Source organism: Rhamphochromis longiceps, linkage group LG20 (assembly GCF_057381845.1).
Source record: "Rhamphochromis longiceps isolate RC_006_pf linkage group LG20, R_longiceps_female_GT1.1, whole genome shotgun sequence".
NCBI lineage: Eukaryota > Metazoa > Chordata > Actinopteri > Cichliformes > Cichlidae > Rhamphochromis > Rhamphochromis longiceps.
The window spans coordinates 13,250,136-13,266,000 of NC_140576.1; the positions used below are offsets into that span (position 1 = coordinate 13,250,136).

The 15,865-nt window shown below is 40.6% G+C and overlaps 1 protein-coding gene across 2 annotated transcripts in view; it reads left to right on the top strand.

The window, feature by feature from the left end:
* Positions 1–15,865, top strand: part of LOC146645063 (plexin-A1-like) — a 316,025-nt gene that overhangs the window by 221,630 nt on the left and 78,530 nt on the right. For both annotated transcript variants that reach the window (XM_085393236.1, XM_085393237.1), the window contains exon 12: positions 4,246–4,469. In XM_085393236.1, coding sequence (XP_085249362.1) covers positions 4,246–4,469 — 224 coding nt within the window. The remainder of the gene's footprint in view (positions 1–4,245; positions 4,470–15,865) is intronic.

Sequence of the window (15,865 nt, forward strand, 5' to 3'; positions counted from 1 at the left end):
ATTCACACAAGCACCTTTTTACCCCAAGGATACTTTGGCATGCAGACTGGAGCTGCCAGGGAACAAACCACTAACCTCCTGATTAGATGCCCTACTCTTCCTCCTGAGCCAGCCTCAGCCACCCACAGTAAAAAGATGATGCTGGAAATTAGTATGACAGATCCTCTCTTAGAAATATTGTTTTATTCCATTTGTTTTTTCTAGGCAGCTGTTGCTGTTTGGATTTGAAAGGCCTCGGTAATAAACTGTGGAGAGATTAAAATACTTGCAGGTTCTTTGGTACACAGTGTTTCTGTTGTCTTAAATCAAATCTGCTTGTGTGTTTCCTTTCACTGCATCATTCAGCAGTGGATGACAATGAAGAAGTCCAGCTTCACATAAACCAGCGTGTGCGGTTAAATTCAGTGGGTAACAAGGCCAGCGGGCAAGTAGCCGGATGGAGATCCCTAATGCAGTTAGCAAAAAGTCCATTTCTCGAAGGCTAAATTCTGTTTTCTGTCAGTCAAAAGACAAACTTTTAAAGATGATTAATATAATGTAATATAACTTCTTAGAGTGCTGCAGGGAGCTGGTGCTTTTTTTAGCCCTGGTTTACAGTTTTCAACTGAGGTCTATAGTGCAAAAAGCATGATCCACAACGCCACAGCAAGAGGAAGAAATACACAAGTTTGAAATCAACTAGAGTGGTGGGAAATATATACAATTATAGAAAGGACTGAAATGTAACATTGCTTTTACTATTTAAGGGTTAGAATCTCTGCTTTTGTTACATAATCCATTATTAGCTTTAATTCCCACATTTCCTCACAGCTCATGGTTGATTCTTTGAAAATAAACACTTCACAGGTGTAAGCTGTGAAGAATTTGGAGGGGGGAGGGGGTCATTTTTGCAAATTATGAACATAGCACATTTTTTCTCTTTTTTTTTTAACAAGTTTCTACAGGTTTAACCTGGAATAAAACTCATAATAGGGTTTCTGACATCCAATTATTCAGCTTTGACGATATGGCAAACATTATCCAGGTAACTCTTGTGAATCGGGCCCCAGGGACTGTGTGCCACAGCGAGTACTTTGCATAACACGGAGTGGCGTTTTTCTCCGAGAGTGTGAAATCCAAGGATCTGCGACGCGGTGTATATGTCAGTGTGAACTCGACACAAATGTTCCTGTTGTTGCGACTTCGAGGTGGTGGTGCCTGGCGAGAATCCGTGCAGGCAGGCATCCAAAGGTAGCGGTTTGCTCTTCAAACACAACACAAACATCAGCACGCTTCTTAAAAGCGTGCTTTCTAAATCCGTCCTCATTCATACAGTCTTCATAAAGGCGTTCTCCTCCTTTTTTTCCCTTCTTCTTCTCTCCATCCTCTAATAATCCCTCCCAGTTCCATCCCCGTCTCCCTCTTCCTGAATCAGAGCCGTGTCATTCGTCTGAGGCAGAGCCGCTCGGCGCCGGCCCAGATTTGCCCCGGTGTAAAGTGGAGATGTTAATGTTAATTAAATCATTCATTTGGTTCAGATTAATTAGCGTCGCGCTACTTTTAAGACGAGCCGTAGCTAATCAGATTAGGCCGAGCCGAGGGCCGAGGCGGGCAGATGGATACGGAAGAGGCTCGCTTTGAAGTCCGGCTGCTGTCTGTCTGACAGAGAGTAGAAGGCGGGAAGAGCTTGTTACATGTTCTCGTGCTCCCCCCCCCCCCATCTCTGTTTTTCCACTTCATCTGTTTAACTGGTGTGACGGCAAACAAACCTGCCGGCAGGTTTTGACAATGTTGCAGCGACTGTGATAATTATGATGCTGATAAGCAGATGACAAAACAGAAGTAAAAGAAAACCAAAAAAACATTTCTGGTACGTTCAGCTGTCTTGTTTGCATGGACTCTCACACTCTCTGTTGAATAAGGTCTCTCTCTGTCTCTCATTTCCTCTCCCTTTTTTGGCTCGCTGTGTTCTCTCTGATTCTCTCGGCCTCGCGGGGCCCCACACCATCTTTAAATTCATAACAATCCTTGTTGCTGTTTTGTTAACAAGCACAGCTAAAATTTATCCTCCTCCCTGCTTCCTTTCATCTCCCTCTCCTCCAACTTCTTAGGTGTTTGAGGTTTTAATTTATTTATTTATCTCTTTATTTATTCAGTTTTACTTTTAATGACTTTTTTCCCCACTCTGCAGAGTTTGGGGAGGAATGTGTTGTTGTTTTTTTTAACACAACAAATTATCAATTCCCTATTGGCGTTTGAAGACATTACCTGTTGAATTAATTTCTGTGATATCCCTCTTGGTGGCTTGTTAATTTTTTTTCCCTCCATTTATCTGCGGAAACAGTTATTTTCTCATCGGCACAGCCTCGGAGTGGTAATAATCACCTACTGAAGGTTTTAGGTGTTGTGTGGGTGATTAACATTCATTTATGCTGTTCCTTTGCTCTTTCTCTTCCTCCTACACAGAAACTCCTGATTGCTTTTTTTTTTCTTGCCACTGCTGCTTTCTTTCAAATGAACAACTTAAAAAACTTTCTGTTCATCAAATATTTCATGAACATCATGCTGAATATAACGTTTCTCAAAATTTGAAACATGACAGATAGCCTGCTCAATAAGATAAATGTAGGGTCCTGGAATACATAAACGAAGCATTTATTTATTGTTTTTGGAAGTCTGCTGGAGTGCTTTCTCCTTAAATTAAAAAATTAGGTAAAGACTGCCTTTGCTAAATGAAAAATTTGGCAGTGGTTAGTTAGCTTAGCCTAGCATAAAAGCCTGTAAATCGGGCTGTGAGCTAGCTTGGCGCTAAAAGATATTTTTCTATTAATTTAAACAAGCTAAAATTGTTAGTCAATGTTTTTTGTTTTTTTTAGCCACATGGTGCAAATCACAAGTGTTACACACCGGCCTGGGGGGGGGGGGCTGGAGTGCAACACAAGAAAAATAATAAAAAGTAGTAAATCACACAGCCACAGCTTTACAATGACTAGTCATTTTATTAACTTGACAGGTAGCGAGCATCAGGGTGGGCATGGCCAAAACAACAAACAAAATACACTGGAAATGAATCAGAACTAACTTGCCTATAGTGAATCAACCCGATTCGGGTTGATTCAAAAGTTTCGGGTAGAAGGTTGTAAAAGAAACGGCTTCCCACCCCTACAGCTACCATGTCCAGATACGACTCTCTAAACTGTTTTTACTGCAGCTCAGCTCTGTCACACGCCACAAGGGCCCCAAACGCGCAGCTCACTGGAAACAGGAAGTAGTAGGAGAGGCTGCCGGCCCAGTCAGGTCCCAATTTGTAGCTGGCCTCATTCCCTCTTCCAGTAACAGCACCACACAGCACCAATGACCTGGGTCATAACACAAGCAACTGTATGTTAAAAATAAAAAGGAGTTTTGGCAGTTTGCTGGTCTGGAGCATTGTGGTGTGCGTTACCATCAGCAATCATCTGAAAGAAGCAATTGTTGCTGCAGTCTGAAAAGGGTTATGCGTTCATTCATCAAACATTGTAAACATCCAAGAAAAATGTCCAAAATCCCAAATCCACCTCCCATGCAGTGCACAGCTCAGAGAAACTAAAAAAAAAATATCTCAGACTATACAGGCCTTAGAATTTAGATTTTAATATCCAAGACAGCACAATTAGAAAAAGAACTAAAAGTCTAGCTTTTCTGGAGGGTTTCCAAGATAAAGACCATGTCACCATGGCTTAACTTTGCAAAATTGCATTTGAAAAAGCCAAAGGCCTTTTAGAACAACGTCCATTGGACAGGCGAGACCAAAGTGGAGATATTTGGCCTGAATACTCAAACACAGCACATCAGCACAAACAGCTCATACCCTCTGTCAAGCTCGGTGGTGTTCTGCAGCCACAGAACCTGGGCACCTTGCAGCTGCTGAGTTGACCATAAACCCTCTGTTCACAGTATTCTCGTGTCAGATGTTAAGCCATCTGTCTGACAGTTACACTTACCTAAAGTAGGTCATGCAACAGGATAATGATCTCAAACACATGAGCAAAAATGACAACAGAACATCATTTTCACACTGATTTTGGAAACGGGGTGACTAGCATGCCATTTGTGTAAACCTTTACATGCCATAGCCATAAATTAATTCCTACCAAGCAAAGGTAGCCATTATTATGACTGTTGTTCACCCCTTTGACCATAATTTTATCCTTCACAGCAACTGCTTTACAATAATGTTTGATTACAGCTCAAATCCTATTGCATATGTTTCTGTCTCTCCACCAGCTCACCTGTACAAGTGCAGGGCATTGCGGGACAGCTGTGGTATGTGCCTGAAGGCCAACCCCAGGTTTGAGTGCGGTTGGTGTGTTCAGGACAGGAAGTGTTCCCTCAGGCAGGAGTGCACTGGAGGAGGCAATTCCCACCTCCCCCTCCAGCTGGCAGAAGGTGGAGGGTGGATGCACGCCACATCTGGAAACAGCCGCTGCACCCACCCCAAGATCACCAAGGTAAGTAAGTGTGTCTGCCTGTTAAGGCTGCACACTTAAAAGTTGGTACCACCCACTGTGAACATGACCGGCTTTGAGATATACAGATAGTGTATGTGTGAGAGAGCATGCTAGGATACTTTCAGATGCTTGTACGGCTGTTCTGTGTGTAGCTGCTTTTTGACAGTTGTCACTTTGTACTTGACTGTGGAGTACTGGGTCATTTAGCATTTTGTAGTGTAGAATGTGAGAGTAAATGGCATCTATTACTCTACAGGTGTCTGATCCACTCTGTGTGAGTAACACACATAATTAAAAACATTCAGCCTTTTTTTTTTTGACACCCTCCCACACAAATGCATCAAAACTGAAATAAAATGCAACACACTCAGACTCATTGGTCACATTTTCTACAGTTAATGTGAAAAAGTTTCCAGGTTCATGGAAAGACAGGAATGAGCTTGGTGACCTTTCACATGAGTCTGAGTGTGCTCCAAATAACAGAAACATTTTTAATATAACTAACTAACAATGATGCTGCATTGGAAATTAATAGAAACCACCTCTGATGATTTTTTTCCTTAATAAAGAAGTGAGTTCTTTAAACTGGTTGAGTTGTGGTCTCGTATCACAGCACCTTAATTGAGGAGAATTTTAAGCGTGATAAAATGATTTAGCCCTCATTTTTGAATTTTCATTGTGTAGCAGTGTTTTAATGAATCTAATATATAAATAATACATTATAGCTTAAAAAGGACGCAAGTTTGTGTTTTTTAAATAATCTTTGAACTCACCTGTTTTTGCAGCTGTTTTTGGATTAAATGGACAAATTTGCTGCGTTTATTTTTTTTCAAAAAAGCTTGATTTTTCCGATTTTTCCGATCTGAATAAACAGATCTGACCAGTCAGACCGCTGCAATTTACAGGTGTGCTGTGGCTCAAGACATTCCCGTGCTAAATATACAATGATATGGCAATAGTAAAATAATACTAGTTTAGATACAGAGGTAGACGTCGCTCTGGGTCTCTGAAAGGATCTCTCCACTTCCTGAGATGTGGTCTCTCAGCACGTTCTCACTCCCGAGGCGTAATACAGTGACATTTTGTCAAGTCCCGCGGCATTCCTGAGGAACGCGAAAGGTGACCGTCCACGTTCTTATGCCACACGCCGGGTTATGGGACTATGGGACATCTAGTTTTTTTCTTCTTTTCTAGAACTCTGATTTTTTTCTCAGAATTCTGTAAAAGATGAAAAAAAAAAAGACGTTCCCACTTTTATTTCCAGTGGCCCTAATCCTCTTCTGTATTCATTCCAAGCAGTTTCCTGTTTCCTGATTTTTCTGATTTCGTAATATATGAACGTGTCAGGTGCCCAGAAGTGTAACATATCAACGGTTTGTCACTTAGCGTAAAATGTTACGCTTTGGGAGTGAGAAAGTGTTGGGTCCCTGCCTCAAACTAATTTTTTCACCCTGTGTTTCTTGGGGATGATATTATTCAGAAAAAAAAAAACCCACAACGTTTTTGATGTGTGTATACGTTACACAACAAGTTTGCATTGGAAAAATCCAGAATTTTGTGTTGTTTGCAACGCACTCGGTCTTTAATGATCTTCAATCCATTAGAATTACAAGTACTTATTTCACTTTTTTTAAAAATAAAGTTATAGAATTAAAGACAAAAGCTTCTGAGGGGAGGAACTGTGGAAACTACACTTTTGACTCATTGATGGTCATAATGCTTTTTGTCAAAGCAGCAGCAGAGAAATCTGTATTTTCTCACGTTATTTCCTGAGGTGTACAGTAGGCGAAAAAACATTTACTAAAACTTTTATCTTTCACTTGCTGTTTGAACTGAAATGTAACTCTGCTCTGAAGATAATTAAGTCCACTGATTCCACCGATGCAAATGTGAGACTTCAAAGTAAGTAAGGATAAGCACATGCAGTGCTGCACGAGACATCACTGGAAAGACAAAGGGTGAGAAGCCTCCAATGCCAACCAGCCGCAACCAGCGACAGCCAAAAGAAAGTCTTCTGATCGAAACTCCTCCAAGTGATATACAGTTTCTAAAATCGCCTGCGAAGAAAAGCAGCGCGGCTTCTTTGAGCATAATCTTGTCAACTCGTGAAGACAGTCGTGTCACCTGTGGAGATCCAAGGCACGGCAAACTTTGATAGGCCGTTGCGTCAGCTCCCTTTGTTGAAGCCCCTGTGGTCACGAAAGCCCTACGTGTCCTGAACCCAGAATGAAAGCTGCTCCATTTTAATGTGTTGCTATTAAAACGCACACATGATGGGACCTTGCGCCTGCCCTTGGCACAGAAATGGTGTTATTACTCACTATTACATCAAACCGCTACTCCAGGAAGAGAGAGCGCGAGAGAGCCACGTAAAACTTTGTTTGGCTTTTCTATTTTTTTCTTTTTTTTCTTTTTTTAAACAGTCTTTTAGTTATGGTGCTTTTTGTATGCCGCTGTCGTTACATGTAGTATTGAGGAGGTCTGGTTAATATGCGTCTTATCTTTTAATTTTGACAAAAGTCATGAATTTTCTGTGCGAAACTCAAATGGCTATGAAGTACAAATGAAACTGGTGACACTTTCTTGATATCAGTTGTTAAATCTTTGTCCCCTAACTCATTATCATCCATTATCTATGTGCATATGTTTTCAGAGACGTGAGGCTTATTAAAGTCTCAGTTCGAGGAACGTTTCAGTTTTTATAGTATGATTCATTCACAACTCGGTCTGACTTTAATAGTAACAATTGGTGTGTTCAGACATCATTAGTGCTGTGTGGATGTATTCTTCCGTCTGTATTTGAGTCAGCCTGTTTGTGAATGCGGACGCTTACAGCATGTTTGTTTTATGTTGCCATAAATGTGAAGGAGAGGGTGTGTAAGTGATGTGTTTTCATATTATGGTAATGGTCCAGGTTGTGTGAAACAGACTAATGAATGTCTAACAAGATATAAAAGTAGAAACTTTTATATCTCGCTGTTATTTCTGTGATAAGGAAAGAGAGGGAGACAATATCAGATGTCTTTATTTCTCTTCACTCACACAAGCTTTCTGCCTGTAGCAGATATTACTTTTAACATGGGTGATAACTTTAGAGTCTCTGTTTTTTTTGTTTTGTTTTTTTTCAGGTGTATCTGTTATTGTAATTCCTACTTCTGCTCAGTGAAAGTCATTTTGTTGACTTGAATAGTGTAATTAACACATTGGCAAAAAGTGGCTCACTAGCTAAACCGTGCAGTGTTGAATATATGACAGTTGATTGTTACATTTGTCAGTGAAAATAGGCTATGTGGACAGGCCGTTCTTACTTGAAGCTTCAATAAATAGAGGATTTAAGTTTTTGGTCATAATAATTTTAATGTCAAACAGGTTCATTGGTCTCTACTCAGTTCAATTCAGTTTTATTTATACAGCACCGAATCACAACAACATTTGCCTCAAGGCGCTTTATATTGTAGACCCTACAATAATACATACAGGGAGTGCAGAATTATTAGGCAAATGAGTATTTTGTCCACATCATCCTCTTCATGCATGTTGTCTTACTCCAAGCTGTATAGGCTCGAAAGCCTACTACCAATTAAGCATATTAGGTGATGTGCATCCCTGTAATGAGAAGGGGTGTGGTCTAATGACATCAACACCCTATATCAGGTGTGCATAATTATTAGGCAACGTCCTTTCCTTTGGCAAAATGGGTCAAAAGAAGGACTTGACAGGCTCAGAAAAGTCAAAAATAGTGAGATATCTTGCAGAGGGATGCAGCAGTCTCAAAATTGCAAAGCTTCTGAAGAGTGATCATCGAACAATCAAGCGTTTCATTCAAAATAGTCAACAGGGTCGCAAGAAGCGTGTGGAAAAACCAAGGCACAAAATAACTGCCCATGAACTGAGAAAAGTCAAGCGTGCAGCTGCCAAGATGCCACTTGCCACCAGTTTGGCCATATTTCAGAGCTGCAACATCACTGGAGTGCCCAAAAGCACAAGGTGTGCAATACTTAGAGACATGGCCAAGGTAAGAAAGGCTGAAAGACGACCACCACTGAACAAGACACACAAGCTGAAACGTCAAGACTGGGCCAAGAAATATCTCAAGACTGGTTTTTCTAAGGTTTTATGGACTGATGAAATGAGAGTGAGTCTTGATGGGCCAGATGGATGGGCCCGTGGCTGGATTGGTAAAGGGCAGAGAGCTCCAGTCCGACTCAGACGCCAGCAAGGTGGAGGTGGAGTACTGGTTTGGGCTGGTATCATCAAAGATGAGCTTGTGGGGCCTTTTCGGGTTGAGGATGGAGTCAAGCTCAACTCCCAGTCCTACTGCCAGTTTCTGGAAGACCCCTTCTTCAAGCAGTGGTACAGGAAGAAGTCTGCATCCTTCAAGAAAAACATGATTTTCATGCAGCACAATGCTCCATCACACGCGTCCAAGTACTCCACAGCGTGGCTGGCAAGAAAGGGTATAAAAGAAGAAAAACTAATGACATGGCCTCCTTGTTCACCTGATCTGAACCCCATTGAGAACCTGTGGTCCATCATCAAATGTGAGATTTACCAGGAGGGAAAACAGTACACCTCTCTGAACAGTGTCTGGGAGGCTGTGGTTGCTGCTGCACGCAACGTTGATGGTGAACAGATCAAAACACTGACAGAATCCATGGATGGCAGGCTTTTGAGTGTCCTTGCAAAGAAAGGTGGCTATATTGGTTGCTGATTTGTTTTTGTTTTGTTTTTGAATGTCAGAAATGTATATTTGTGAATGTGGAGATGTTATATTGGTTTCACTGGTAAAAATAAATAATTGAAATGGGTATATATTTGTTTTTTGTTAAGTTGCCTAATAATTATGCACAGTAATAGTCACCTGCACACACAGATATCCCCCTAAAATAGCTAAAACTAAAAACAAACTAAAAACTACTTCCAAAAACATTCAGCTTTGATATTAATGAGTTTTTTGGGTTCATTGAGAACATGGTTGTTGTTCAATAATAAAATTATTCCTCAAAAATACAACTTGCCTAATAATTCTGCACTCCCTATACAGAGAAAAACCCAACAATCCCAAAGATGAGCAACGACTTTGGCAACAGTAGGAAGGACAAACTCCCTTTTAACAGAAAGAAACCTCCGGCACAACCAGGCTCGGGGGGGTGGGGCAGCCATCTGCTACAACCGGTTGGGGTGAGAGAAGGAAGACAGAACAAAAGACATGCTGTGGAAGTATGATTCAATGGAGAGAGGTCTATTAACACATAGTGATTGAGAAAGGTGACTGAAGAAGAAATGCTCAGTGCATCATGAGAATCCCCCGGCAGCCTACACCTATTGCAGCATAACTAAGGATAACACTATGACGTTTTTGTGATCACTGTCCTTTTATTTAGCTGTTTTCAGCCGGAGGTGACAAGAAAAAATACATTAATAACATCAAAGTCAAAGTAAACTTCTTATTGTCATCTCTGCTATATCCAGTGCAGCATATAGAGAGACGAGACGACAAGGCTCCGGTTACATCAGTGCAACAAAACCTAATAAATAGACATAAAGGAAGTAAGAAAATATATATTTTCTTTGCAATACAACATGAAGCTCATTAGATTAGAACAGTGATGGTCTGTGCAAAAAGCCGTGCTTAGCTCCGTCTCTTGTTTTCTCTTCTGGTCTGGCAAAATACTTTGTTGCATCTGTTTACATTCTCTTGCTGGAACTGCAAGATCTCAAAAAAGACAACAAGCATGGCCGGCATGACAGCATGTATTCTGCGATGTCCCAGATCACCGAAGGGCGAGATTACACGGCAAACCCAATCTGATCCAATGACCCCGTAACAGTTAGTTAAGTCTAATCTTAAAATTAAGATTCGATTTTTGACTCAACAGTGGCTCAGTTTTGTATTTGTCGAGGTGGGAATTTCAAAAAATAGCCAAGATATTAAAGGGTTAAATTGGACACACAGCAAAAGCTGCGTTTTAAACTTTCAAAGCTTCACGAACTTCATGCAGTTGTGGGTTAAAAATAGGTTTTTATATGTTTGCATTTTAATGCCAAGCAGTTTCTTAGTGTCTGTGATTATAAACACTAATGTTGTCACACTGTCATTTTAAAATAACACTTTATTGTCGAAATCAGTCTTTCCAAACCAACACTGCTTTCACTATTTACGGCAGGTGTTTTGGTGCATCTTCATAGTACCACCAGGTAAGTGTTCAAAGTCTCTCAATATAAAGGTGATGCCCCTGAAAATAAAAGCCTTTTAATGTTATTGTGATCTGAATCTGAACACAATTCATATTCTCTTTGAAAGCGCTGAACAATGATAAATGTTTCAATAACATTTGTCTCAGACAGTTTAGTTAGCAGAACTCTCGAACCATTTTCTGACCACATAAATACCTTTCCCAGTTTCTATCTGCCCTTCCATGGCTCCCATGTGCTATTGGTTACCATTCAGTCCACAGCAGGATTGTGCCCGCAAATAAAATGTTTGTAGATGCCGGATGACAGACTACGAGGAAACCACTGCTGTAATACTGATGATTTGATGTGGCTACACTGTGGTTAGGCCTGTAATATAAAAGGTCACATCACCACAGAGTGATGCCCCAGTACTTTACCACCAAGTGATTCCCGCTCAGTGGTACTTAAAAGAAGTGGCCAAGCAAAAGAAGAAAAATGTGCAATAAGATTTAGTAGATTGTTTTCCATCCATGTTACAGTATATAATATGTTATATGACCAACAGTGCAATATAATGGTCTAATGCAATGGTTCTTTACTAGCTGTGATGCTTTTCATCATTGTCAAAACTCAAATTCCACATTCCCATTCAAAGCTGCCACTCAGAGTCAGAGAAAATTCAAACAGTATGAAACAATGTCAGACTGCATAATGGGGACATAGCAAAGCTGTTCAGATTGAATGTTAGACTATTAGCTGACCAACTCCAGCATTCAGTGGTTAGTGGTTAGAAGCTGGCAGACTCTATGTTTTAGTAGTATGCATCCTCTAGTGTTTGTGTTCCTCGATCTCAGTCAAACCTCAGTCTGGTTTCTCATGTGGAACAATTACATCTGCTAGTCTTTTGCAGTTATGACTTAAGGCTTGTGTGTTACAGCACAAATGTAGTTCTGTTATATCAGATTACTTTCTTAAAGAATCCAAAACGCCTGAGGTCCGTTTTCAACTTCGGGGTGTCTGTGCTTTACATAACCCAGGGACCGGTGGTTATGTGCCTCTGAATGTAGTCGTGTTGTGTCAAATCACTGCAAACATGAGTCCAAATCTGCCTGAGGTCCCATTTCCACACTGTGGCGTCTCTGCATGCCCAGAGGCTCACTGAGCACTGGTTATCATTTTATGTGTTGCCACACTTTTATACTTTCAAGATATTTTCAGAGCTTCCAATAGAAATTCATTCTTCCATGTCAGAGGAAATTTTTATAAAAGTGGACAACTAAATAAATATAAGATCCACTGCATTCTTTCATTTATACTAGCTTAAAGGTATAGTACTCATATACATATCCTAATATAGTTCATCTGAGGCAAAACTCCTGAACTTACTGAAGTCTGTTCTATGAAGCACCTATGGTCCCAGTCACACAGCCGTAGAGACCAGTCGTGACCATCTGGCAACTACCAGTTGCTAGGGTAGAATCTCTTTTCCCAGAACGATTGGCAGGTGGTTACTGGCAATTGCTATGAATTAATGGCTAAAGCCCAATTCACTCAGGCTTAGAGACCAGACTCTAAGTGACTCCACGGGAAGTGCAACTTGCAACTGATTTCACCTAGCAACAACCAGCAACGACTTGCCAACCAGTTGGGGAATATAGTTTTCCCTAACAGCGAGACTTTCCCAGCTTGTCGCCAAACCCTCTCTAGGCCGGTGCGACAGAGGCCTATGGTAGAATATAAGTCATGGAACAATCGGTCCAATATTGGTCCACTGCTTTACATACAGCTGGTTATACCAGTTTCGTGGCTTTGTTGATGTTTTCCTTTCTGAGGAACTCATCAAGCTCAGTGTATGCAGATTCCCTAACACTCTCTCCTAACTCCAAGACGAGTTGGGTTAAAGTTTCACTTAAGTTCTCGTCACTATCAGTGCCTTTACTAATAAAGCTACACATGGAAACATAGAAACATATATACATATTAGCCTCTACAAGATACAGCTACACTATTGTGGTTGCAAATTGTTCAGAATTGGTGCATAAGCTGCTGTGATTTGCTCTATCTCTAACCCCCTCTGCGTCTCTTACTCAAGTCCGTACTCTAGTACTGTGAATGTCTGTCCACCTTCACTTTAGGTGTTATTACATATAAAAGCTGTATTTTAGAGGAATTCAGACAAACAGATAGAAAATTCTGGGGGAACACCACTTTCTTGGATACTATTAGTTAAAATTATGTTCCCATGCAAGGTTTTTGCCATGGCCATTATGACCATTATGTGTGTTTACGGTGTCATAGTATATGGCCCCATAGTCATCACTGGTCCCTTTCTGAATACCACCCCCACATAATGGTGGAAATCCCTTTAAAAGCACTCTTCTTTCTTTCTCTCTGTTGCTTCTCTGTCTGTGGCCCTGCCAGTGTTTATATCCCAGGGCTGGGTGGCTAGCTGATATTGTGTTTTGTGGTATCATAGCTCCATTCTTCCAAAACCATCTGAAGGCCCATTTCCACACCCCGGCATCTGTTGTCCATATCATACCCTGGAGCTTGATGGCTACTCACTCTGGTCAGTGTTGACCAGCTCTCGTGTTTGTGGTGCCAAGGCTCCGCTGGCGCCTGAGGTTCCAGCATGAGTAAGCTTCCAAATAGTAAGCAGCGAGAATATTCTCTTTCTTACTCCCTCAGTTTACTTTTTTTTTCTTTCTCGCAGCATGTAGAGGATCCATTTACAAACCCAAACATGCAATCATCCCGTTTCTGGTCATCATAAAGATGCATTCTGTCAATGCAATGTTTATTTCTCTAAAACACGGGATCTCAGTTGCAACAAATGTATGTTTTTTGGTGATGGTGTGTTTACGCATTGTGAATATGTGTCTTTATATTATAGAATAACACTGCCAATGGTATTGTGATTTTTCCTTTTGGTTCCAAAGTGTGGCTTGCCTGCTTATCTTTCATCTGTTAGCTTTAATTTAAAAGAGTCAATAGGTAATTAAATTAGCTTAAAAAAAAAGATGAAAGGCTTTTAAAATGTTGGGGGAAAGCCAGAATGTGATAAGTTAAAAATCATATGCAAAACTTTAAATGTTTCTAGTTAAAAAAAGAGTATGTCAGATTTTAAAACTAAGAGATCGACACAAGCAACACATGTTAAAGAAAGAAACGATTAAAGAAAAACGATTACAGGTCACCAGAGAACTTCAATCTATACATCTAAAAACCACAAACCAGGCGAGAAATTTGGGTGTAGTGATGATGCAGACCTAAACTTAGAAAAACACATTAAGACAATAACAAAGTCAGCTTACTATCACCTCAAGAATATATCAAGGATAAAAGATCTGATGTCTCAACAGGACCTGGAAAAACTAGTCCATGCATTCATCTTTAGTAGGCTTGATTACTGTAACAGCATCTTTACAGGTCTACCTAAAAAATCAGTCAGACAACTACAGCTCATTCAGAACTCTGCTGCTCGAGTCCTCACTAAGACCAAAAAAGTGGACCACATCAGTCCAGCTCTGAGGTCTTTACACTGGCTGCCTGTCCGTCAGAGGATAGACTTTAAAGTTCTGATGCTGGCCTATAAAGCTCTGAATGGTTTAGGACCAAAATACATCAATGACCTCCTGACCCAGTATGAACCATCCAGATCCCTCAGGTCATCTGGATCCGGTCTTTTATCAGTTCCCAGAGTCAGAACCAGACACGGAGAAGCTGCATTCAGCTTTTATGCTCCTTATATCTGGAACAAACTCCCAGAAAGCCTCAGATCAGCTGAAACACTCAGTTTATTTAAATCCAGGTTGAAGACTCACCTGTTCTCAGCTGCATTTGAATAAAGCACCAAATCCACACTTTAAGCTTAAATTTCAAAACTTACATTTAACTACTGATTTTATCTACTGTTCTGATTTTATCTGTTTTGATTTTATATACTGTTGTTTGTTTGTTAATTAGTTAGTTAGTTTACTTGCTTGTTTTAATCAATTTTAAATCATGCTTTTTATTTGTTCTTGTTTCTAATGTCTCTGTAAAGCACTTTGAATCACCTTGTTGTTGAATTGTGCTATACAAATAAACTTGCCTTGCCTTGCCTTGCCTTGCCTTGCCTTAAAAAGCTGCATCATCTCATTTAACAGCTATATGTACGTTTTTGGGAACTGTGGACACCAACCGTGGTAGTTTTAGACATGGAATGTATTTTTATATTCTTTCTTTGTGTAGGAAATCAGCTCAGCTGCTCAACAGTTCAGTGCGCCCCATGTTTTATTTTTTTTATTTCATAATATGGAATGGATTTTATGCGGTGACAGGTCACAGGCACACAGGTTTGGCAGCGTCTTCATGAAATAACCCAGGCGTTTCCTGAACGAGATGTCTGGATGACAACATGTATTTTTTCAAATCGTGTAAATGTTGTGGAGCCCTCATGTTTACACTAATGCATTGCTATACCACAGAAATTTCACTTTTGAGTGGAAGATGACCACAGGCCAGTTTGATGACCACATTACCTCAGTCCATATTAAACAAGAAGCGTTCCAGGACTGCAGACCACTGCTAAGGCAACTCACTCTCTGGGTGTTGTTTAATGCAAGCCCTGAACAATTTAGTAACATTAACTGTACAGAATGTGAAAGAATTCCCTGCATCAATAATTAGAATGCTACCTTTGAGCAAGGCATTTAAACTCCAGCTGTTCTGCCTTTGATTTTCATTTGCTGATTTTTTCCTTTCTTTCTGAAGAACGGTGCGAGAAAGGATTTAGATCTCAGTTGATTTGCTCCATGTAAACATTTAGAATTAAATCTTAAATGTCTGGGAAGACAAATTGTTCATCCCCCACGCTGCTAAAATCTCCATTTGTCAAGGTCTGCTGTCGGCTACTGTATGTAGTATAATAATGCCGTGCAGCCATGACGTACCCTGAGTTTGCTTTTCCACACCGCGCTATGTGCTCAGCCAAGCACTGCAGGAGAACCGGGCAATGGACAGATTACACATAATTACCTCGTGATGCTTGTTAGGGATTAGGTTTGCGTGTGCGTGTCTGCTACTGATGTGTGTGAGTGTGTGTGTCGGTGACAACTGCCGTCCATCAGTCACCATATTTGTTTTGTCACACCACACCTGTCCCCGTTACGCGCCATAATCTGGCTAGATAAATCACATTACGGTTCGTCTATGCGACTGAGCGTTACACTGCCGCA